The following is a 25,232-nucleotide window of genomic DNA, read 5'->3' as shown; positions in this document are numbered from 1 at the left end:
TACAGTAACCACATAGGGTACGCCAAAGGAAATTCACCTAGAACTTTAAATGTAACATCAACAATAGAATCCTCCTGTGTCCTTCTCTTGGAGTTGTTTATGCTTATCCTCGTCTTCTATGATCATGTATACATAGCTGTTGAGCTATTGTGATCCATTAATAGGTCTATTCTAGACCTTTGTATGTTTAGTAGTTGTTTGGTTTTTAGATACATAATGTAAAATCGCTGGCCCAAACATGTGGAAATACCATTTGAAAAGACATTTGTTGTTTTACAGACCTGGTCTCTACTGTCCCCGCCCCCCCCCCCAACAGTCATATATCAAGGAGGCCATGCCCCTTTGTTCTCTGTGTTCTAAGCTTGTCTTGCTCAACATTATTTGTTCAAGTTCTGACCATTTCCCTGCGAATACCAATATTTCATCATTTCTAATCGTTATGTAGTATTCCATTCTGTATAGGTACCACATTTTTTTGTATCCATTCATCTGTAATGTGGCATCTGGGTTGTTTCCATATTTTGGCTATTGTGAATTGTGCAGCAATAAACATGGATGTGCAGATGTCTTTATGATATCCTGAGACCTGTTGTTCAGGATAGATGCCTAGGAGTGGTATGACTGGGTCATAGGGTAGGTCTATGTTGAGCATTTTGAGGAACCTCCATACTGTTCTCCAAAGTGGTTGTACTAATTTGCACTCCCACCAACAGTGGAGAAGGGTTCCTCTTCCCCCGCACCACCTCCAGCATTTGTTGTTGCCTGAGTTCAGAGTATAGGCCATTCTAACTGGAGTGAGGTGGTATCTCAGGGTTGTTTTTATTTGCATTTCCTTTACTGCCAGGGATGTTGAACATTTCCTCAGATGTTTCTTTGCCATTTTTATCTCTTCTCATGTGAAGTCTCTCTTTAGCTCCTTTGCCCATTTAATAATTGGTTTACTGGAGGGGGTTAGTTTTTTTAGTTCTCAGTAGATGATAGATATTAGGCCTTTGTCTGTTGCTGTGCTGGTGAAGATCCTCTACCATATGGTTGGCTGTCTTTCTAGTTTGGTGGCTATGTCTTTAGCTGTGCAGAAACTTTTTATTTTTTAGTAGTCCCATTTGTTGAGACTCTCCTCTATCTGTTGTGCCCCGGGGACTATGTTCAGGAAGTTCCGACCTGTGCCTATAAGTTCTAGTGTCTTTCCTACTCTGGGATTCAGGTCTGATGTTGAGGTACTTAATCCATTTTGATTTGATCTTGGTGCATGGTGATAGGCTAGGGTCCACTTTGAGTTTTGTACATGTGGCTTCCCAGTTTTCCCAGCACCAGTAGTTGAAGAGTCTATGTTTTTTCCACTGTATGTCTTTAGCTCCTTTGTCGAGTATCAGCTGACTGTAAGAATGCAGCTTTATTTCTGGGTCTTCTATTCTATTCCATTGGTCTTCAGGTCTGTTTTATACCAATACCAGGCTGTTTTTGTTATGATGGCTCTATAATAGAGCTTGAAATCTGGTATTGTGATTCTTCCTACACTGCAGAAGCAGTTCTTTAAATGACATGACTGGTGTTGTTTTCTTTATTTTTCCTCTAGTTTTTCTTTTTCTTCTGACTTGGTGTAACTCATTACTTCTTTCCTCCTCTGTTTATACTCTGTTAAACTATAAATTATCAAGTTCTTCACTTTGGCAATTGTCTTCTTTAATACTCAAATTTCTATTTGATTCTTTTTCAACTCTGAGCTGATACTTTACAGAGATTCTAGTTTCCTGTCAACTGAAAAAAAATACTTCATATTTCTAAAATTACTAAAAATGGCATCGAAAATATGTGCTTGAAAATGCAAAATTCTTGCAATTTTGTGTGATATATTGTGTCAGTTAGTTCTAATATCAGATACATGGTTTACTTGTTGTCATTGATTTTTGTTGGAAGCATTGTATGCAGAAGTTATTGAAAGGAATAATGTGAGGCCTAAAACAAAGATGCAATATTTCCAAATGTAATTTTGGATTTTTTTTGTCTGCTTGAATTTTTTATCCTGTTAGACATCCTGATCCTCTATGAGTTTAGAACTATCTTAAATTGTGGTAAACATTGATCCAAATTGTATTGTCTTGGCTTTTAATCCAAAACATTAAAACTTTGAGCTAAAATTCTTAGTTTTCTCATAGTTGTCCCATCTATTAAGAATGTACATACTTTGTAAACATTCCAATAATAAGTTGTGCTGTTCTATTGTATTTCTTGGTTGTTCTCAGTTCTGTTGCTTTGGTTTGACTTAAATTTTTGGAGCAAATTGACTTCTCATTTCCCCTACTGGTTATAATTCTCTTGAACGTGGTACCCATGATTTTTTTTTTTTTACCATATTACTCACTATATGTAATGTAGAACCTAGAGGCACTAGTAACTCAATGGATGTTAAAAGGAAAAGCCAATGAGTAAATAAATTTTCAGAAATAGGTATATGTACACACACACACACACACACACACACACACACACACACACACACATCACTTTTGTGAAATGAAGCTAAGTATTGCCACAGAGAAGAAACAAGAATCTCTTTTATTATAGTTCCTAGAGCTTCAATCTAATTTCTGCTGCTGTGTTTACCTGTCTGATATATTGGCTGATTGTCCTCAAAGAGAACAACGGGCCAGAGTTAGAATTCATGAATAGTGATCCAATCTGTATTAGAGCTTAAAAATAAAGCTTTAAAAACATTGATCCAGATGAGAAATGATGGGATGCAATAAGGGTTTATTTAGGGCATAAAATTTAAAAGGCACATTCATCAATAATTCATCAACTCTCTTTAAAAGCACCATACTATAATCATTTCTATTCTGTACCTTTTAAAAATTAGTTGACATTACTAAAAACAGATTTTGACAACAGACCGGTGAAAGGGATCTATTTATAAGGGTATACACTTACAAAAGTGGAAATAACATTATTCTTAAGAGAAAATAGTACAAAAAGCAAACAGAACAATTTAATATATTAAATAATTACTCTAAATAGATGAATTAAAGTGAAAAGAAATCACTAACAGTTTATATCAACATATACATTGGGAAATTATTTTTGCCACATCTTACATTTAACTATGAAATACAGTTAGCGTGTTAATTATTTTAAACATCATTTACCTCAGGGATTTATTCTGTTTCGTTAGGTTCAGATCACTGCTCACACAGGTTTTGTTTTGTTTTGTTTTTTGGTGTTTGGTGTTTTGTTTTTTTACTTCTGAAGAAGCTTCTTGAAAGTAGAGAATGTCCTTACCCAAAAATTATTGGTAGGCCAATCACTCAAAGTCATTTATAAATCTTTCTTGAGTTGGATTGCCGTTGACAGTTGTTTATAATCTAGCAATGAATGAGTTGCATATGAAGAAATAAGTCATTTTTTGTTACTATTATTTATAACATGATAAGCATCTAAAGCCTAATTATTTATAGAAAATTATTGTCATTTTTTGTACTTCCTGAGCTTGAAATTAAGTTTAGGATTGCTTTAATCATTCTGATTGTAGTAACCTCAAAACTTACTTCAGCATACTTGCATAACGTATATTCAGGAACTAGCTTTATATTTTGCTCAAACAACCTAGTAAAGTGTAACAAATTCTTCCAATTGTCTACAAGTTTTATTTACCCAGTTTTAAAGATATAAGGAAAATTGATATCATCAATATGGGTTTTATCTTACATATAATAAGACTGAACTTTCATTGTTCCTGTATTATGATGTCATTTAGAGTAAACAAATCAATAGTATCAAATTTTGATTAATTCTCCTATCTTTAATCTATTGAGTCATAATATTTCAACATCCAAATGTTAACACCTAATATTAATATGGCAAGAAACAAAGCATTAGCTTACCAAGAAAAGACAGGAAATTCTCTTTTCTCATATACTTCTATAACCCTTTGAGAAGTAGTCCTGATTTACTACAATTACAAGTGTTAAGGACATAGACTTTGTCTCATTTACTGCAATTTGTGATGTCATTTCCAGGGCATAACTCACAGCTGTTGAGTGTTCATTCCAGTGAGCAAGTTGTAGGAAGGTTGGCAAGAAATGCTGTGCCAATCACCTTACAAACATTGCATTGGCCAGACTTAGTCCTAACCTTTGCCTGAAGTAAGACTGCAGATCATATTATTGTACTAGTATTAAAGTGGAAAAAAGATCTCAAAATATTATAGAATAACGCAGAATCAATATTTTATAGTTGAGCATGAAATTTTGTACTGGCCTTCTGGGTAAACCAAAGTGAAAACAGATGCTTCAACATCTATGAGCATTATTTCCTTCATTTTTAAAAATGGCATAGCTACACCTAATGAAGTTCAGACTCTGAACAACCTAAGCTCATGGTGAGTTTTAGGGAAAGAAGAGTTTTATAGGAGGCATTATTTCTATAACAGGTGTAGTGATTTTATAAATTTCTTAGTGTTGTCTTTGGTGGAAAGCCAGAAGTAAAGTATTATTTTACATCTCAACGAAGGCTATTTTGTGTTTCCCTAAGGAAAAAAGATATAAAGAGAATATGTATAGGTATTCTGGGTGAATCTCAAAGATAGTTTAGTCTGCACAGTGGTAGATGAACTATATACTGTATGAATGGTTATCTGAAAATATAACTGCTACTCAAAAATTTTTGATAAGTTCAGGAAAATAAGAAACAGATTACTTGAATGTCTTTGAGTCCCATTTCCTGCCTAGGGAACAAGAATGTTTCACTTTTTTTTCTATTTTTCTCTGCTAATTTTTCTCTGTCTAATTTTCTGTCATAAACTAGTGTGTATCAAATCAACTGAATGCTCTTAACAGTGAGTTTTCAAAGTGAAAGGTTCTAAGGCTTTAAAAAGACAAAATGTGAGCAGACAAATGAGGTAGATGCAGAGAACCATTTGCTAAATAGTTCAAATTAAATAGCTCACAAAAAAAAAGGTAAAGGAGTTCCCAGTATATAACTGGATAGACTGGAACTTAATCTATACCCCTGGCTGGTCTTGAACTCACAATCTTCCAGTCTGTACCAACCACGTGCTGAGCTTATAGGTATGCACTGTGGTGCTTGGTTTATTTTCTTTTGGTTGTAGTAGTAGTGAAGCTGTTTTCACATTGAAGTATAGGTAATAAGCACAAACTTATTTATAAAATTATTTAACTAATAATTCAATTAAATATGTTAGTATATACTTTAGATAAATTATACAGCTTTAAACTATTTGATCTTTTTAAAAAGTTTCAAATTGATTATGTCATTAATATTTTTAGATATTTTTACATAAATAGTCAAAAAATACCTAAAATTTGATAACAGAAAACACAGTTTCTTATGGTGGTATTATGATAGTATGACATTATAATGTATAATGCTATAATATTTTAATGTATTTTAGTATTGTTGATGAATCTTAGATTGGTCCCAAGATGGTAAGAAACCATTTTTCAATATGGCAACAATTAGATAAGACAAAAAAGAACTGGTGATTGAACACCATTCAATGAATAATATGCAAATTATGTCATTAAGTTAATTCTTTCAAAGTATAAAACAATGTTTAGATTTTATAAGAAATTTTTTCAAGGGAGGGGGGAGGGGAAATGAGGGAGGAGGTAACAAACAGTAAAAGAAATGTATCCAATGCCTAACATATGAAACTGTAACCTCTCTGTATGTACATCCGTTTGAAAAGTTAAAAAAATAAATAAATAAAAGAAATTTTTTCAAGAATTAATTATGCCTTTTAGGAAACAATATTGGTTGACATCATGATTTTTCTTATCTCCATATAGGAAGAGCCTTTTGTGATGGTCTCTGAAAATGTCTTGGGTAAGCCAAAGAAATACCAAGGTTTCTCCATTGATGTTTTGGATGCCTTATCAAACTACCTGGGTTTTAACTATGAAATTTATGTTGCTCCGGACCACAAATATGGAAGCCCTCAAGAGGATGGGACATGGAATGGACTCATAGGAGAGCTAGTTTTTAAGGTAAAGATTCATTTATTTATTTCATACCTAAATGAATGTTATTTTGATATTTTAAAAAAATCAGTGATATAAAATAGTGTATTGTGCTGTTGAGTGCAATAAATATATTACACAGTATCATTTAGTGAAGTTTGTGGGGAAAAAATGAATTACAAAATAAAAGCTTAATTAAAAAATAGTTTCCGTATTGCTTTCCAGTGTGTTTTAACAAGATTACATTTCACCAACAATGCAATTGAGTTCCCTTTTGGCTAAATCCACACTATGATTGATGTTGTTGATTTTCTTGATATTGGACATTCTAACTGGGGTGAGGTAGAATCTCAGTGTGTTTTTGATTTATACTTCCTTTATGGTGAGAGATGTTGAGGAAAACAGGATGGACAGTCTTCAAAAGACAAAATGTAGGGCTACCCCATGACCCAGTAATTCTATTCCTGGGCATTTATCCAGCAGAGCAGAAGCAAGGCCCACACTAAAGCTACTAGAACAACCATGCTTGTTGCAGTATTGTTTACCATGGAATCAACACAGATGCCCCTGATTGAATGGGTCAAGAAAACATGATACACACACACACACTCACACACACACACACGATTAAATATCTCTGTGTGTTCATGGTGATGGTTATGTGAGTCTATGGGAGAAGGGTAAAGTTTGGAATTGACAGGGAGGAAAAGGAGACTGATGGCTCTATCAGAGTGGATAAAAGAGTGCGTAATCAAGGTGTGCCTTATGTACAAAAGATGCTTTTCATCGCAGCTATTCTGCACTGTGGTGTGATTCCTGAGATTGAAAGCCCAGGTGAGAAAGCGGAGCATATTAACGCATTCATGTAAAGAAGGAAGAATTTGTCAAGGAAATTATGTAAGAGTGAAGAAAACCTCAAATGATCAGGACATCACTGCCTGTAGACTTTAATAAAATTTTGGAAAAATAAATTGAAATATCAAGATGAGCTTGAAAAACAAGTATTAAAATATGAATGAACTAGTAAAAGACCAAAAGGAAATGACTGAAATGCCATATGTCTACAGTACAGCCATTAGGTTCCTAAGCAGAATACGAGAGATATAAAGGAGTTTTAAAATGATTAGTCTATTTTAAGTACTATATACATGTATGAAATTATGTGGTGAAGTCTTTTAACCAAGTAATGTACACTTAAAAAATGAATGAAGCCAGCATCTAGTGGCTCACGCCTGTAATCCTACATACTCAGGAGGCTAAGATTTGAAGATCTAGGTTCAAAGCCAGCCCAGGAAGAAAAGTCCTCATGAGACTCTTATCTCCAATGAGCCACTCAAAACCTGGAAGTGGTGCTGTGGCTCAAGTAATAGAGCACTGGCCTTGAGCAGAAAAAGGCTCAAGGACAGCACCCAGGCCCTGAGTTCAAGCCCTACAACCAACCACAAATAAATAAATATATAAAACAAGAATGAGAAGATGTAAAACAGGTCCTGTCTGGAGTGTGGATACTACTGGGAGAGGGGAATGAGGATGGAGAGGGTGGATGTGCTATGTGCCTGTGTGGAATGGAACAATGAAACTTGTTGGGACTGGTTTGGCGAGTGGGGGAACAGAGCCAAGTGAGCGTGATAAAGATGTGAGTATGTTATGCATTTACAGAAGCCAAAATGAGTTCCCCGTGAGTAGTGACTTCAATAGAAAAATGTAGAAAATAAAAAAAAAAGAACAAAAGCAGATACAATGGCCCAAAAAGGTGGGATGAATGATTGGAACCCAGGGATATTTAAGGAAGTGAAAATCTTCTGTTTGATGCATCATTACAGCTTTATATATGAACTCACCAGTGACCTATGCCTTTGCCAGTAGCCATGGGAATAGTGAACCCTCATATAAATTACAGACCATCAGTTCATAATAATGGTTCAATCTGTGCTCATTAATCATAACGAATGTGTCACATAAACAGAACTCACTAACGATACAAGAGACTATTTACACTCTCTGCTCCCTTTTTCCATAAACCTAAAACTTAACTCTGGAGTGTCTAAGGTAACAGATGAAACTCTAGGATTGCAAACAATAAGCAGGGTGGTAAAAGTGAATTTCTACACCATGAAAACTCAAAACAAAAGGAACCTTTTGCCCTAGACAGACTCAAGCATGCTTAGTGTTTTCCCAAGCCTTCTGAGGTCATCTTACCAGACACTACATGTCACCATGCTCATGGCTGATGGATGCCATGGCTATAGGAGACCAGACACTCGACTGAGTTCACCTCAGTACCAGGATAGCTAAATTCAACAAAGCCTTTCTACTTTTCCTTTAATTTGTTAGGTATTCTTTATTTAAATCCTACCATGGTCATTCCAAACAGTTTCCTTACTTTTCAAGCCTCAAGCTCACAAAACCAAACTTCCTGGGAGATGTGATCTAGGCTCATTTCTTCAGGCCTTGGTCTTGCTCTCTCTCTGTCTCTCTATTTTGCTTCCCCTGGTATTGTCCCAGTGCTCACGCCCCCTCCTTTCTTGGCAATAAGGGAACTTTCAGCAGCTCCAGGCTTAGATTTCAGTCTCTCCACTATCCCAATATAAACACCAGTTCTCTTTTACCAACAGTTCTAAATCAGAGCCTCAGATTGAATACACATTGGCTCTGACTAAAATCCTTGGATCCAAGAAGAGGGGTTGTTCCCACTGTCAAGCCTGCAATGCAGGCCCTCATTCAGCACTGGGGGTTGAAATAGCTCTGTGCAAATCTCCCAAAGTAAGCCCAGGGGAGTGCTCCCCGAGGGAAAATAATTATCTATGGTAATGGAGTAGAACATATAATAGTATAAAAATATATTAAACATGATCAGTTAGTTCCAATCATATGTTTAGCAACTAAAATGCTAGAATATATGTGTTATTACACATACACACATGTGTCATATAATCATTTGTCTAACAACTAAAATGCTAGAATATATGTTATAATAACTACCTATATATTTGTGTGTGCATGCATGTTATAATCAATTGATTAATAACCAAAAAGCTAGAATATATATGTATTATAATACACATACAACAGTAATACACACATAGTGTGTTATATGTTCATTGAATTCATTTCTATTCTATATTTTGTTACAAAACAGAGCATCACTATAATTAGATCCACATATGTCAGATATCTGCATGAATGGACAATGCTGGAAATTATTTGATTACCACAAGGAAAGTTTAAAAACCATAGTTTGAAACCAAACAACAACAACAAAACACCTCATAGCATTTATATTAAGTTTACTCTAGCTGACACAATCTTTTGTGTTTTGCATTGATCAATTCTGCATACTCAAGTTGGCCCTCCCTCTAAGGTAACCCCTACTATTATCCCAGTGGTGCAGACAATGAAACAGTAAGGAAGTAAATAAGCTTCCATGGTCACCGAACTAAACTGTAAGGGGTTCAATGTCAAGCCCTGGCAATGTGGCTTAGAATACAGGGCAGTCTAAGCCCTTCACTAGTTACAGAGAGAAACAGTATTGAGACGATTGCGTTGCTTCTGCAAATACTTTCCATAATCTAAGCTACAGGACAGTAAAGGCAATAATACACAGAATGAGTTGGCTTGGGTGCTTTTAAAACCTGAAGCTTTGAAAAGGGCTTGGATGGACTCTGGGTAGGATAGAAGATGAAAACTAAGATTATATGGAGAAATGCTAGGGATGTGACCAAAAATGTGCATTTAAAACTTCCCCCAGATTGAATTTACTTCGTAAAAGACCTGTCCCTTCTTTTCCCTTCTAAAAATAAAAAGTAAAACTTTCACACTATCTTCCATTTCTTCATGATCCATCTGGATCACACCCAGCTCCTGTCTTTCTAGATGGATTTTATTTTTCTTTGTGGATTTTCAACCCCAACAAAATTCACACTTTCTTTCCATAGTACTTTCGAACTACTCCAATCTCTTGGTAATCCTGTCTTCTGAGCACATACATTTATTCCACATCTTTCCAAAAAGCCCTTTTGAGATGAGAGAGCGGGTAGCAGGGGGTTATTTTTGCATAGTACCTTGTTTAGAAAGCAGAAAGCTGTTTGCTTTAGAAGCCAAGTGCACTTCAGAACACTCTCTATTTGGCCATTCCTCCCATGCATTTTGAATGCATATTACATTCTGGGCACTGTGCCTAACATTATCGATAGGAAGAAATGGAAGATATTATTCCTGCTTTAAAAAGTTCTCACAGTGTTTATGGGAGACAAATAGGTAAAGCAAATATTAAATCGTAGTGTGATAAAGGTCATACATAGCGTAACCTACACAGTGTTAGCCCAACTCAGGGTCGGAGCAGCGGATGAGGAGACATTTGAGCCGGTCTTAAACATGAGTGTGACTGTCAGAGGCAACAATAGGGAGAAGTATAAAAGAGGTTGTGTCATGATAAAGAAGTTAGCCTTTATTATTTAGTCAGTGAAAGTTATAAAAAGGTTTTTACAGAAGGGGGAAACATGGTTTTTCCCTTAAAATGATAGCTGAAGTTGAGCTAGATAGGATGGTATGCTCCTATAATTCAAGCTATGTGGGTGGCACACTATCTGAAACAAACAAAAGCAGAAAAAAAAAAAAGAATGGGGGAGGGGCCGTGCCTAGAGCAGGGTTCAATGAAAGAGTACTTGCCTAGCAAACACAAAACTCTGAGGAGAGGAGAGGAGAGGAGAAGAGAGGAGAAGAGGGGAGGGGGAGGAGAGGGAAAGGGAGGGGAGGGGAGAAGAACTGACTAACTTAGGTGTAAGGATGGATTGGCATGAGAAAGAAAAAAGAGAAATAGCTTTGCAATCACCAAAGAGGAAAACAGGAATGTCTAAAATAAACCAGCAACAATAAGACACGAACATAAATAATACTTTTTGAGGAAACAACCAATATGCTAAAATAAAATTAGCAGATTAATAACTCAGAGAAGGAAAGTAAAGAAAGCAATTAAATAGAGTAGGCTCTGTGGTTTCCTTAGCTGATTGTAGGATCAGCCTAAAAGTCTGCCCCTGTCTAAGAAACACCTTCAGATCCCTCCTAATTCTTGCCTAGTGATGTCAAAGGTACTGATAAATGTTCCAATGACCAGACAAATGGATGTCCTGTTCCTATAACAAGGGTGCTTACTCAGCAGAAGAAAGTAGCCGCTAATGGCACCTGTACAATACTGCTCTTGGCTTAAGCGAAACTCACTTAAATTTTACTTAAGTGAAATTTCCAGAGGGACTTCTAATCAAGACTTCTTATCATTAACATCATAACAGAATACATTGTGGGAATTGACATGTTCAGATGGAAAACTGTTATAAAACCCCCACCTGCCACTCAAACCTATCACAAATGTCTCAATGGAGTCCACAGTCGCCTTAAATTGTCCCAGATGCCAGTTTTGGAGTTGCAGCTCTCTTGTTCACCCCATCCACATATTTCTCATGTGTGTTTTTCTCAATTCTTTGTGTATCAGCGTAGGCCAGACAGGAGGTATAAAAGATATATGTTGTCATCGGAATATAGTTGCATGTCTGAATAGTGAGTATTCACAATTAACCCACTGGATATGTGTACAGGATGGAGCTACAACTGATGTACGCGATCATACGTGCTTTGTGCATACATGGAGAAAGGACTTGAAATATTTGCAGTAGATAGAGAAAGATTTTAACACTGGTGAAGGAAAAGGGTAAAGAAAGCTCTCAAAAAGGAAATAAATTATGCAGATGCAAATACTTAGTGAATGGTTGTAGGGTAATTTTCTAAATTTGCAGGTGATATTTAATTGGCAGACATAGCAAACTGCAAGGAGTACTTCAATCAGATAAAGGACTTGAGTCATTAAGCACTTGGTCTAATGGGTGGCAAGAACAAATAAGTGGTGAATAAATAAGTCTTAGACCAAAGCTAATGAACAGATAGTGAATATTTGCCAAAGAGAAGGACGTTGTCCAGGAATGGCTCTCTGGTTGAAGGAGAACTTATAGAAAAGGACAGACACAAATTTCAGGAAAATATATGTAGAATTAAAAGTGGGTTATAGGTGATAAATGAATGGACGACTGCATCAGTCAAAGCCAAGGTGATATAAAGACTGGGATTATGATGAGAAAGATCTCATAACTGGAGGATATATAAATCCTGAAATCTACTGGTAGGTATAGAAATGCGGTCTATTGCCTAGGTCTTCATCCATCTCAAGCTATGGTTTAGGAGAAATTTAATGAATCAGATAACTTCCAAATATAAAAAGGGAGTGCATATTTGTGAGGCTATCCTAAACAAAATTTAAAGAACAGCCCAACCATGGAATTTTATACGTTCCACAGACATAAAGGGTCAGGTACTATGATTAGAGAGCCTAGCCATTTTTTAGAATGTAAATTTAATTAAATAATAATCTAGAGTAGTGTGAAAATGATAAACACAGGGAAATATGCCCCATGTGAAGGAAGTTCAGAGTATATTTTAGGTTAGAAATACAGTTGATATAATAAAAGAAGATCCCCATTTTTTCATGTGTCTTTGTAATATTGAGTACTTTACAAATAAAAAGGTTGATTTAATATTGTAGAGGAATGGAAGCATCCATTAGTACAACATCAAACCATATGTGAAACCTTTAATTATTCCCTCACTTCTAGCAATCCCCTCCAAAAGAAAAAAAAAAAACACCCTTAAGGGCCTTTTGAAAACATACTTAATATTCAGAATGAATATTTGAAAGCAAAGCCATGCCTTGAAAACAATTATGATTTTTCCCTTGGCTGTCATTTGGATCCTTCAAACTTCTCTTGTTTAATGTCTTGATGGTTCTAAGTTTCCTCTACAAAATTTGTGACAATTTTCCAATGGCAAGCTTTAAAATAAGTAAAGATGTCTCTGATGTTTTTTTTTTAAAAAAAGCAACACTAGAGTTCTAATAAAGTCTCAGCTATGCCAAGGTAGAAAGTGGCTACAAACTGACGGCAGAGTTGCCCTATGGTGGCGTGAGTTATCTGCATAAGGGTGTACCTCACTCATTCCCTACTTACTAAATCCTGCTCAACTAAATCCTGCTCAGAAGCACTGAGAAAAGTGCCAGACCTGACTCTTTAACAAGGAACTGGGATTCTTCTCATTTGAGAACTATATTATTCCTCTGCACTATAAAAATCTACAAACATTTATCATCTTATTCTTAGAATGATTGACAATTTTCACTACAAGTTGCGATGAAAGCCCACCCAATTCTATCCTCATCTTTAATTTAAAATGTGCATTTGTAGGTGGGCATTTCAGAAAGAGTGTGCTTCTGTATGCTCTACCCATCATCCTTCAAATGACCTCTCTCGTAAACCAGGCAAAGTCTATGCAGGACTGCAAAACTTTTGGATGATTTTTTTTTTCAAAATACAATATTATTTCATGGGAAATGCAGAAATGGTATTCATTTTAAGTCTTAAGAATACTGCCATATAAATAACTGGAAGCTTGCTTCTCACTTAGTTTTCAGTATGTATTTATTGAGACCTAAGACATATCTGAAACTGTGAAGAATACATACACAGAACAAACATATAGGAACATAGATCTATTCTCCAAGAGGTAGATAGCTAGATAAGGAAGGTGGAACAAAAGTAAAAAGAGGAGACCCAGTGATGGGATCATTTCAAATCAACAAAGAAGCTATGGATTCTTCTGGTAAACAAAAAAAAAATCCTGAGGTAGTAAACTAATTATTGGTTGGAAGAGGAGAGAGAAGTTTTATCTCCATCCCATCAACTCTGCAGATAAACTGGAATCTTGGCTCTTTTATTTCTCACAGATTAAGTAGGCAAATCTAGCTTTCATTTGTTATCTGTAGGATAAGAACTGGAGACAGTCAAAGATTTTTAACTCCTATGGTGTTTGGGAAGATAAATTGAATTGATAATTAGAAAGTCCTTTGTGCAGAGTAAGCAGTGTAACTGGTAGCTAACAGCTCTAGTGGTAACATACTTGTGTATCTCCTCACAATACAGCATCACTTGGATGACTTCCTTTCCTTGTGTCAAGTTGTAACCATGTTCAGGTTATTCTACAAGGATCTTACAAATACTGTTATTTAAAAGTAAACATCGACTGGGATTATTAAATCTGATCTTCAGGTCAGAATATTTATTACTTTAACAGCACTTTCATTTGTTCTGCTGAAAGATCATTCAATTCTTGCTGTACATTTGAAAATTAATGGACAGTGTGTCGGTTTTTAGTTGAATCTGAAATAACCTATAACAGGGATATATTAAAACATGTCTATTTTTCTTGCAAACAAGCACATACAATATTGACCTTGGGAAAATTAATGACTTGTGATTTGCCTGACATTTTGATTTTTTCTTCTATTTCTTATTATATAGTAGTTGGTTTCTCCTATGAATAACTCTCATGTTGTATTTACTTGGAAAAATATATTAGAGTAAAAATCAAAACTTAAGAATAGTTCTCTTCACATATTAGCAACTATGGAATGATAATAGAGTAAGGTCATAATTCTTGGCTTAAAAAAATTGAACTTTAGGGGCTGGGGATATGGCCTAGTGGCAAGAGTGCTTGCCCCTTATACATGAGGCCCTGGGTTCAATTCCCCAGCACCACATACCACATATATAGAAAATGTCCAGAAGTGGCGCTGTGACTCAAGTGGAAGAGTGCTAGCCTTGAGCAAAAAAAAAAAAAAAAAAGAAGCCAGAACAGTGCTCAGGCCCTGAGTCCAAGCCCCAGGACTGGCCAAAAAAAAAAAAAAAAAAAAAAAAAAAAAAAAAAAACACAACAAAAAAAAATTGAACTTTAGTTAAACCCGCAATAGTGGCCTTGACCTTTCTAAGCAGATGTTGTCACTTGAGCCATGCCCCCTAACACTGAGGCACACGTCTAATGATGACCCCCACCCCTAAGACTTAGTGATGGCGCAGAGCCACACAGAGCCAAGTCCTCAACCCAATAAGTATTCATTTTTTTTCCATTTCTTTATTGTGAAGTATTCTTCTTTATTTTTTTAAATATCCCCATTTCCACTCCATTCACTGTACACATGGGCAACTTGAAGTGATGAGATGTCCATAATGTGTTATTAATTGACAGATACTAAGATTTGATTTCATCTCTTGCTTTCGCCCTTTCCTCCTTCTCCCTAGCATTTTTATGTCATTCATTGTCTTCTTCTTTCCTTCTCTCATTTTCTTCATTCTTTAGCCTTTCATATGTGCTTACTCTTATCCAAGAAAACATGGACTCTTACCCTTGTAAGACTGAAGACCATAAAATATCAAATAACAGTTATAAAAACTGTCAAGAAATTAAGTTCACTTAAAGAACAGTATTAACCATGTTGGGAATAATCTACCTAAATTTGTAGAGGTCATACTCAATATTTTAACTGTTTTCCTCTAATTAATGCAAATCCATTGGAGATCTTTAAATGATAGTTCAACAGGTTCAGATTGCTTCACAGAAAGATTACAATGGCTACAGTAGAAACTGGAGGAAAAGAAAGATAAAATTTAGGTAAATACATAAAGAACTAGAGCCTGGGAATAAAATGATGAGAGCTGGAAATAGTACTGCTGAGAGCAGCAGTAAGTATAATAATAACCACAGATTATTTATAAAGCTGGCAAAGGTAATGAGGCCACCGAATTTTATGACTTTCATAAAAAGATATCCTTCACTAAAGGGGAAGACATTGGAAGACAAGTAGAGTTGAATATTGAGAGAATAGTTTTTCCTTAGTCAAATCTGAGGTACATTTGAAATATTTATAGAAATGTCCATCAGATAGTTGCTGAATCAGCACAGACTCTTAATTCCAAAGGAAGAGCACACATCACCATCAAATCTCACCAAGAATCCAAATCAAATAGGCACTTCCTAGCATCCCTTTGACTCACTAGTGAAAAACCATTCTGAAGTGCTGTTTCCATGAGTGACATAAGCATAAAAAAGTCTTCTGAGTTATCAGTGGCCAATACATTTAATGGAAGGTAAGTATATTTTGCAAGAAAAGGAAATATTCCCAAGACTAGAAAGGTAAAAACCAGAGAATGAAAAAGAAACTCAGAGTGTTTGGAAATCAAGACTGACCTTTAGATGAAATTGACACTAAAAAGAGAAAAAAGACATCGGCTGAAGTCAAACTGAGGTCATAGAGAATAGAAAGAGGAAACACTTTTCCTTCCTTGCTCTTATTTTAGTGGGAAATAACTAAAAATTTTTTGAATACAGTAGACAGTATGGTGTCACATACATGAGGCAGGGGGGAAAGTATCTGAAAATCTGAAATGGAAATAGACTGAGAAGTGGAGAGTTGACCTTAAATAACAAAGAAGATGGCACCTCTTTTTATAAAAATATTTAAACAAACAAACAGAATAGGCGGAGTATTAGCCATAGATTGGGAAGCAGTATGAACTTTAATCTTATATTTTCTTTGTTCTCTATAAAATAACAGTAATTCCCTGAAAGTTGGAGAGGCTAGGGGAAAGATGAAAGATTTTATGAAAGCAAAGATTTGAAAGGGTACTGTTGAAAATAGACAAATGCATTGATCAAATAGAAAAACAAATAAAGATTAAAATAAATAATTATTGATAACCATTTCTAGTTATATCTAGAGACATGTAGGAGGTCTTAGGACCAACTTTCTAAATCAGTGGTCATTGTGTTTCTTTCCTGCTCCACTGTGCACCTCTAATGTAAATGAGGATAATCACATAGTTATCAATCACACACCTCTGCTAAACTGCAGACAGTAAACTATGTATATTTGTGTATGTGTTGTGTGTGGTATATATATACATTGGATGTTTGTGTGTAGACCTGTGTGCAATTTGAAGAGTTCATTATATGATTCTGATATGCCCTCTACAGGGAAGACAGTAAATTTCCTTGAGAACAAAACAACCATGTGTTGATAGTAGAACAGAATTTAAGAATGTCTATGTAGATACCTGGCAAGTTATAGCTTTATTTACTGATACTTTAGTGCATACAAAATAACTTTGTTCCTCTTTCTTAAATAAAATAAGTCCTTTGATACTGTAATCTCATTATACAAATTCATTCTTGGCTGCTGGAAGTATCCATTATTAAAAAATCAGTTGGGTAACTGTTCCAAAGTATAATCACTTAAATGTGAAACAATTATTTGTTAACAAAATATTTATGAACATCCCACATGTATTAAATCAACACAGTGTCAGCAGATTTCTCTGTAGGTAGAATTTTCTGGCTTGGGCTGAGTGATTAAGTGCTTTGGGTCACTGGTGCATCAATTAGGAAATTACTGATCTTTGGCATTTTAGTGTCAGGAGAAAAGTATATGTAGCTTGCAAGTCTCTAATTGAGTCTCAGAGAGTTATTTATTCACCATTAAGATCAAGATAAATGGGTCAGCTAACACAATAGTGATAATAAACAGTTACCTTCATCTCACAAATAGATAAAATGAAGCTTAGAAAAGATGGAAGTAGAGAGTTGAGGATCTGGGTACCTAGTTCCCAATATCTGCCTACGAAACATGTGAGCTTAAAAACAATAGTCATTATTTATCTTCAAGTCTATTTAATATAACATTATGTTTACTACATTTCAGTTAATAATTCTAATCTTACAGTTCAAATGGTAATATGAACTTAAGCACTATAAACTACAATTTTTGCTCTAATTGTTTGTGTCTTTTAAGAAAAGACATTATCAGTTACCCTAACTTCCTCTAGTATGATTCTTTTAGAAATTGAGTGCTATTTTGTTAAAAATTACCAGTCAGGAGGAGCTCAAGCTCACCAAAGTACTATTTTTTTGTTGTGGTTCATGGGGCTTGCCCTCAAGGCCTGAGTGTTGTCCTTAAGCTCTTTTTTTGTTTTTGTTTTTTTGTTGTTTTTGGTTTTTTGTTGTTTTTTTTTTGCCAGTCCTGGGCCTTGTTCTCAGGGCTGGAGCACTGTCTCTGGCTTCTTTTTGCTCAAGGCTAGCACTCTGCCACTTGAGCCACAGCGCCACTTCTGGCTGTTTTCTATATATGTGGTGCTGGGCAATCTAACCCAGGGCTTCATGTATATGGGGCAAGCACTCTTGCCACTAGGCCATATTCCCAACCCCCTTAAGCTCTTTTTGCTCAAGGTTAGTGCTCTACAATGTTGAGACACAGCTTCATTTACGGTTTTGGAGTAGTTAATTGGAGATATGAGTCTAACGGACTTTCCTGCCAGGGCTGGCTTCAAACTGTGACTCTCAGGTCTTCGCCACTTGAGTCACTAGAATTATAGGAATGAGTCACCAGTACCCAGCTTAACCTCTGTACTTATTAACATAGAAAAAATGTCCATCAAATTCCCCTAGTTTTAATTTCTTCTCCATTGAGATGGTAGGAAAAAAACACACAATTCAGAGCTCATTGTAAGGATTACTTGAAAATATATTAGATGTTTAGCCTTGGGATATTAACAAATAGACAAGACCTTTACACATGTGCAAGCACACACACTTGTTTCACTGAGCATTTCTAAAGAATATTTCTACTTCAGAGATTACATTTAAGTGGGTTGGATATTTCACTGGATATGTTACATTCCTTACTTCGTGTTTTTTTTTTATCTTGGTACCCAAAAGCTATGAAAAGTTATGCCATTTCATGAAACAATTTTAAAAAAAAGAAGTGAAAATAATGAGTAGATGTTTTGCATGCCATTATCTAGAATTTGTATTTGTGTGGAAGGACTTCCCACAGCTTTAATCACCACCACTGATCATTATTTCAAGTAAGATGTATCTTTCTGATACTTAAATATGTATTCAAATATCATAGAAGTTAAGTGTGCAATCATTTATTCTGTGCTTTACTGCAATTCTCTGATGTGTCTTAGATAAGTAAAATAGCATGTGCCATAGTTATGACTACCTTCTCCTAAAGTCTAAAGAGACATGTTAAGAAAAGCCACAACTCAAGACAGCTGCCATGTTTATCACAAATTGTTCATTGAATACTCCTGAAATTCATACAACATATAACATTATGACTGAATGTTGTGAAAGCTGTAATAAATCCATTAAGTTTAGAGTCCAATAGTATAGTTTTTATGCAGAAACATTGAAATGAAAGCTAACAATGTCATGTTAGAAATTTAAAATACTTCCTGCTCCCCCCGATTATTTACAAGTACAGAATATACTGATTATCTTGGAAATATTTTCTTACAGTTCTTTGGGTAAGCTTTTCTTCTTTGCTACTGCATTAATGATGGCTTTGATTTAAGAATATAGATTTAATGGGGAGAAAAAAAAGACAGTTTTTCCATGTGTTGTGTCTGAAATATTCTTCACTGGCATTCACAGGCACTGATTATATGAACAAGGTAATTTGTTTGAATCTTGGGGAGAGATTTACAGTAAAAAAAAAAAAAAAAGAAAAGTTAAAACTCACACAGCTGTTCTGTAAAGTCTCTGCAGGGTTTTCAGTGTATATGAAAAGGCATAAGATGTTGCCTGAGGCACTTATTTTTTTTTTCCCTTAAGGCAAGCTGAAGTGCCACAAACCAATTTTTTGTGTGTGTGCACTATTAATGCATTCATTTTTCTTTCCATTTTACAGAGAGCCGACATTGGGATTTCTGCCTTAACCATCACTCCAGATCGCGAGAACGTGGTAGACTTCACAACACGTTATATGGACTACTCGGTGGGGGTCCTCCTTCGAAGGGCTGAAAAGACGGTGGATATGTTTGCCTGCCTTGCACCCTTTGACCTGTCTCTATGGGCCTGCATTGCTGGCACCGTCCTCCTAGTGGGTCTTTTGGTCTACCTCTTGAACTGGCTTAATCCACCGCGATTACAAATGGGATCAATGACATCCACCACACTCTACAACTCCATGTGGTTTGTGTATGGATCCTTTGTACAGCAAGGTAAGCTCCTCCCCGCCCCCAAATAGGTATATATGTTTTATTATAAAAAGGAATGGGATTTTTCAAGTGCAATGTAGCCAGCTAATTCTGACAATTCTGTTTCTGGCGTCTGTAAGAGTTCTAAGGGTTCCTCACAGAGCTGCTCTCTAGTGGATCTCAAACTCAGCAAGATTCCAACAATAATGGCTCATTAGCTTTTGATGTAAGTTCAGTTTCATCAACAAAGGCAAAAGTGAATGTTAGAGGTATGATTCACAAGATACCTCAAGATAGATTATTCCTCCCCAAACCCTGACTTTCAGAGAAATAGCTGGGCTCTGGTACAAACTACTTACTACTACTAGATAAAACACTGTTAAATTATTTATAGAAGGGGTACTGGGATTTGTCCTTTGTTCGCTGATATTACTTCATCTAGTACAAATAGTCATTGGCAGTGAAAAGACATTGGTTAATTTAAGATTGTGATAAGGAATATTATGTTTTATCTTACACTTTGATACACAGTCTACTAGTGAATCAACTTCAAATTTTATTACATTCTGGAGAATGCATTTGCTTTGTGAGCCATAACTTTAAACATGTTGGATTGTCTTTGGTTCTTGCTATTTCAGAATAGAATAACCTACAATCTGCAGCTTGTTTGAGTCTATTGTCTTCATAGAGAAGGAAATGAGGGGATTGGTAGTCTTGGAAGTTAAGTACATGCATTGTATAGAAACACGTGTTTCATTAGAAACTTGAAGCTTTTTCTTCACTCTTCTCCCTGTGAGATCTTCCATTCAACTTCGTTCTTTTTGTTCTCATTTAACTAAGCGCAGGTGTATGCTGACTCTTTATCTCCATTTTCTCACTTCTATCCCTTAAATTTTTTAAAGTATTAGTGTTTGGGGTTGATTTCCATGTAACACATAATGATGTAGGTCACCCGTAGTGGTGGAAACTTTTAGTCCATTCTCTAATATTAATTCACTGAGTACTTAAATTAATTATTACAGTAGTAGTAGCAGAATGCTTTTTCAGTTTTGCATAATATTAATTCAGTAAGTATTGAATGTATACTTGTTATTTAAGTTGAAATTTGCTGGCAAGCATAAAACACTACACCACCCTTAGGCCACAAGTCTCCTGGGAAACAAATGTGACATCAATAAATTATAATTATGTGCACAAGATTCTGTCATAGGGATATATACGAGCTGTTTTAGATTGTACAGGTAGTCTAGGCATCGTGGCTCATACCTTGTAAGGATACCTACTCAGGAAGCTGACTTTGGGAGGATCACAACTGAAGGCCAACCTAGTAAAAACTTTGTGAGATTCCCATCTTTTCTTTCCTCATTTAAATATTATGCTTATTTTTTAATATTTTTTTCTTTATTGTCAAAGTGATATACAGAGATGTTACAGTTTCATACATTAGGCATTGGGTACATTTCTTGTACTGTTTGTTACCTCCTCCCTCATTCCCCATCTCGCTCCTCCCCCTTCCCCTCTCTCCCCATGAGTTGTTCAGTTGGTTTACACCAAATGGTTTTGCAAGTATTGCTTTTGTAGTCGTTTGTCTTTTTTTTCCTGTGTCTCTTGGTTTTGGTATTCCCTTCCACTTTCCTTGTTTTAATCCCAGTATATACAGTTCCCAATGTACTCAAATAAGATACAGTGATAGTGCAGGTACAACCACAGAAAGGAGATACAAGAGGATCATCAACAATAGAAGCTACAGTTTCACATCGCATGTTGAAAGTAATTACAACAGTGATATAACAGTCGTTTCCATAACATGGAGTTCATTTCACTTAGCAACATCTTTTGTGTTCATAAGGGTATAGCTATTGGGCTCTTGTGATCCTCTGCTGTGACTAGCCTAAAACTGTGCTAATTATTCCCTATGAGGGAGACCATGGAGTCCATGTTTCTTTGGGTCTGGCTCACATCACTTAGTGTAATTTCTTCCAAGTCCTTCCATTTCCTTATGAATGGGGCAATGGCATTCTTTCTGATAGAGGCATAAAATTCCATTGTGTATATGTACCACATTTTCCTGATCCATTTGTCTACAAAAACTAACAATAATAAGTGTTGGAGGGGATGTGGCCAAAAGGGAACCCTACTTCGTTGTAGGGTCCTTCTTCATGGTAGGAATGTAAACTGGTTCAGCCACTCTGGAAAGCAGTATGGAGATTCCTCAGAGGCTAAACATAGAGCTCTCCTATGACCCAGCAGCCCCACTTTTAGGCATGTACCCAAAAGACCACAAACAAGAACACACTAATGCCACCAGCACAACAATGTTCATTGCAGCACAATTTGTCATAGCTAAAATATGGAACCAACCCAGATGCCCCTCAGTAGAGATTCCCATCTTAATCAATAAAAATCCTGTTTTAATGATGAGGGCCTGTCACCCTTGTTTTGCAGAATATTGACCATGATTCAGCTGGACTCTCAGCTGTATATGTCTTGACAATGACACTGGCATAGAAAAGGCCCAAGACTGAGTTCTAAGGAGGGATTAAATAAATTTAAGGAAGGGACTAGGTCAAAAATGGTGACTGATTGTCAAAGGTCACTAAAAAGATGCAAAGAAAACTCACAATATATGGTGTTATACATACCATATTAAGAGAAATAATTAAAGACTTGGAGTTTTATGCACAATGTGAATGATGCCAAAAATCAGGAAAAAGTCAAGATCTGAAAGGTGTTTGTTGGATTTTTCAATAAATTGGTTATTGCTGCCAAAGGTTGCCTTTCATTGTTCCATAATGTCTGATGCTAACATGGAAAAACTCAGAATCAGTGATAACCAAAGATTTGTTCATTTCACCCCCATGTCTGGTGGATAATGCTGGATATGGTTTGTGGGGCTTTAGTTTTCCCTTGGGTGCCTCTCCGTGTGGTTTTCCTTCCTGGAATAGCTTGACATGGTGGTTAATTTCTCCATAGAGACCATCTCCAGAATTTTGTGATCCAGATCAGTATGCATCCTTTCTTTGGAGAATATCCCGGATGTACTTGCCTCATAAAATTTTATGAGAATTAGAGTGGCTCAAAATGGTGAAGTTATTAAATCCAATCAATTTATATGTGTTAAAAAGCAGGTATTTCCCAAATTAAAACAATAGACTGGCTGGCAATAGTTGGACATATACAAAAGGGGTATTTTCCCCTTTCCTATTTTGGAAATTGTTTTAGATTACTGGCAAGATAATATATGGAATAATAGATGCTAGAGTGTGTAAACCAATAAAAATAGGAAGATTAGTAATGAAAATGTAATGAAGAGTGAGAACAGAAAATAGTCGAGACTTGGTAGGAGAAAATAACAAAGGTCTTCATGAGATTAAAAGTCAAAGGTGGAAATACTAGCATATTCGAAGTCTGTATTCACAAAATAAGATACTCAAGTTTAAATTATCTAAATGACAAGTTAGAACAAGTTAGAAGTACATAGTGTACGTGAATTCCAATTCTGGAAGAAGGTAAACATTTGTGAAGAACTTCTAAGCTGGTGTGAACTGAGGCACTAAAGAGTTAGATCCACTCTATGAAAACCCTCTATAGAAGTTACTGGCTTAGACTAAAAAGGAAGAGAATGAGCCATTCACCAAAGTCAGTGTCCTAGGAAACATAACTAGGATATTAGTAGATAGAAGCATTGAATAGATGTAGGAAGTGGCATTAACAGCTGTAATTTACCTGTTCTCATCTCGATTCTTCCCACTCCCTTCATTTTGTCTGTGCATTATTTTAACAATCACCAAGTGTGCTGATGACACACAAATCTAGACTATACATCCTCAGACTTCTGACCTACACATCTACCCTGTACATCACCTTGCTCTCTGAATGTACCCAAATAACACAAACCCCAAAGCGACATATGTGGAATTCATCTTGAAACATCTCTCCAAGCTTCTCATATTCTTATTCCAGCAGATGCATTACCATCCACATAGACACATACTACAAATATGAAAACACTTCTTATTTCTTATTCCTTTTCATACCTCATATTCAATTTGGATTCATTTTGCTTTCCAATATTTCTAAGTGTGAAATCTCACATGGATGGATTGGGTCTTCCTTGTTTCCCACCTGAAGCCCAGGAACTCATAATATCTCTTTCCTTCTCCAGTTTTGTCCCCTGGAAATAAATGATACTTGTACTTAAATATAACCAAAGTTATTGTTGCCATGGAAACCTGGCCATGTGATTTCCATTCTTCCACTATTTCACTGATTTCTCAAAAGCCACAGTTTAAGAGGTCTGTGCTCTTTAGAGCTTGTATAATAACCCACTAGCTGGCACTGGTCCAATGTTCACTTCACATCTCTTTATATTCCTGCTTCACATTTGATCATACAGTTATTATATATTATTTTTCACATCCTTAATTTTAAGGCAAAATTGTTTCCCTCTTCTAATTTCTGGAATGCCTTTCTATCCCCTTCTTAGTCTGCACTCTCAATCTCTGTTTTCCTATGGCAAGCGTCTGTCCATCCTTTTGATCTCACATCTTTCAAGACATAGAGGGGAGGGCAGCAACTAACTTCTATGCTTCTCAAGACATATTGACCATAGTACTTAACAACATAATGCAGTTATCCTTTTTTGTTCATTGCTCACAAGTGAAATAGGCATAAGACACTATCTCCAAAATTCTTTTGCCCATAGTTTAGTGTCTTGCACTTATTGGATGGTTGGCAAATGTATGTTTACCAACTCATTGGATGAGTGACTGAATGCTAAATGAGTAAGTAAATAAAATATGGAGTAAACTGCATTACTTTATGAGATTATAATCTAAAACTTCAGCAAAATTCTTCCCCAGTGACCTGAAATTCATGAAACAAGATATATTTACTTATAGTGTCCCTCTTGAGTGTATTTTATAACCAGCTAAATTGAGAAATTTATAAATTAACTGTCCTGTTGTCTGCAGAACTATTTTTGACAATGCTGACATGAGTGTGGATGGGCTTTTCACTTCTCTCTTGGAGTCACCAAACCTCAATACATTCAGGGCAGACTCTTCCTAAAAAAAGATAAATAGAATCACCCATATGGTTAGCATACTTTTCTACTTCTATAAACATGCATCAGCTATCATCAGTCGTAAATATGTTAAGCACTTTTCTCTCCCAATTGCTCCCTAAAATGAATTGCATAGCCTGTAAGTTGATTGTACATTTATATAAATTCATAATAATGGATAATGCTGAATTGCGTGTAATTAACTAATTCATCTTTGCAAAGCTGCTATTCTTTCATTTTTACACAATGAAAAGGTGAATTCATTAAAAAGACACTGAGAAC

The 25,232-nt window shown here is 35.7% G+C and overlaps 1 protein-coding gene across 3 annotated transcripts in view; it reads left to right on the top strand.

Annotated features, from left to right (window-relative positions):
- Window positions 1–25,232, top strand: part of Grid2 (glutamate ionotropic receptor delta type subunit 2) — a 1,008,435-nt gene that overhangs the window by 736,442 nt on the left and 246,761 nt on the right. For all 3 annotated transcript variants that reach the window (XM_048333648.1, XM_048333649.1, XM_048333647.1), the window contains 2 exons: window positions 5,805–6,002; window positions 19,597–19,909. In XM_048333648.1, coding sequence (XP_048189605.1) covers window positions 5,805–6,002; window positions 19,597–19,909 — 511 coding nt within the window. The remainder of the gene's footprint in view (window positions 1–5,804; window positions 6,003–19,596; window positions 19,910–25,232) is intronic.

The sequence above is a fragment of the Perognathus longimembris genome, chromosome 24, assembly GCF_023159225.1.
Source record: "Perognathus longimembris pacificus isolate PPM17 chromosome 24, ASM2315922v1, whole genome shotgun sequence".
Lineage (NCBI taxonomy): Eukaryota > Metazoa > Chordata > Mammalia > Rodentia > Heteromyidae > Perognathus > Perognathus longimembris.
The sequence above is the reverse complement of the archived record's forward strand: the minus strand, read 5'-3'. Positions and strand labels throughout refer to the sequence as shown.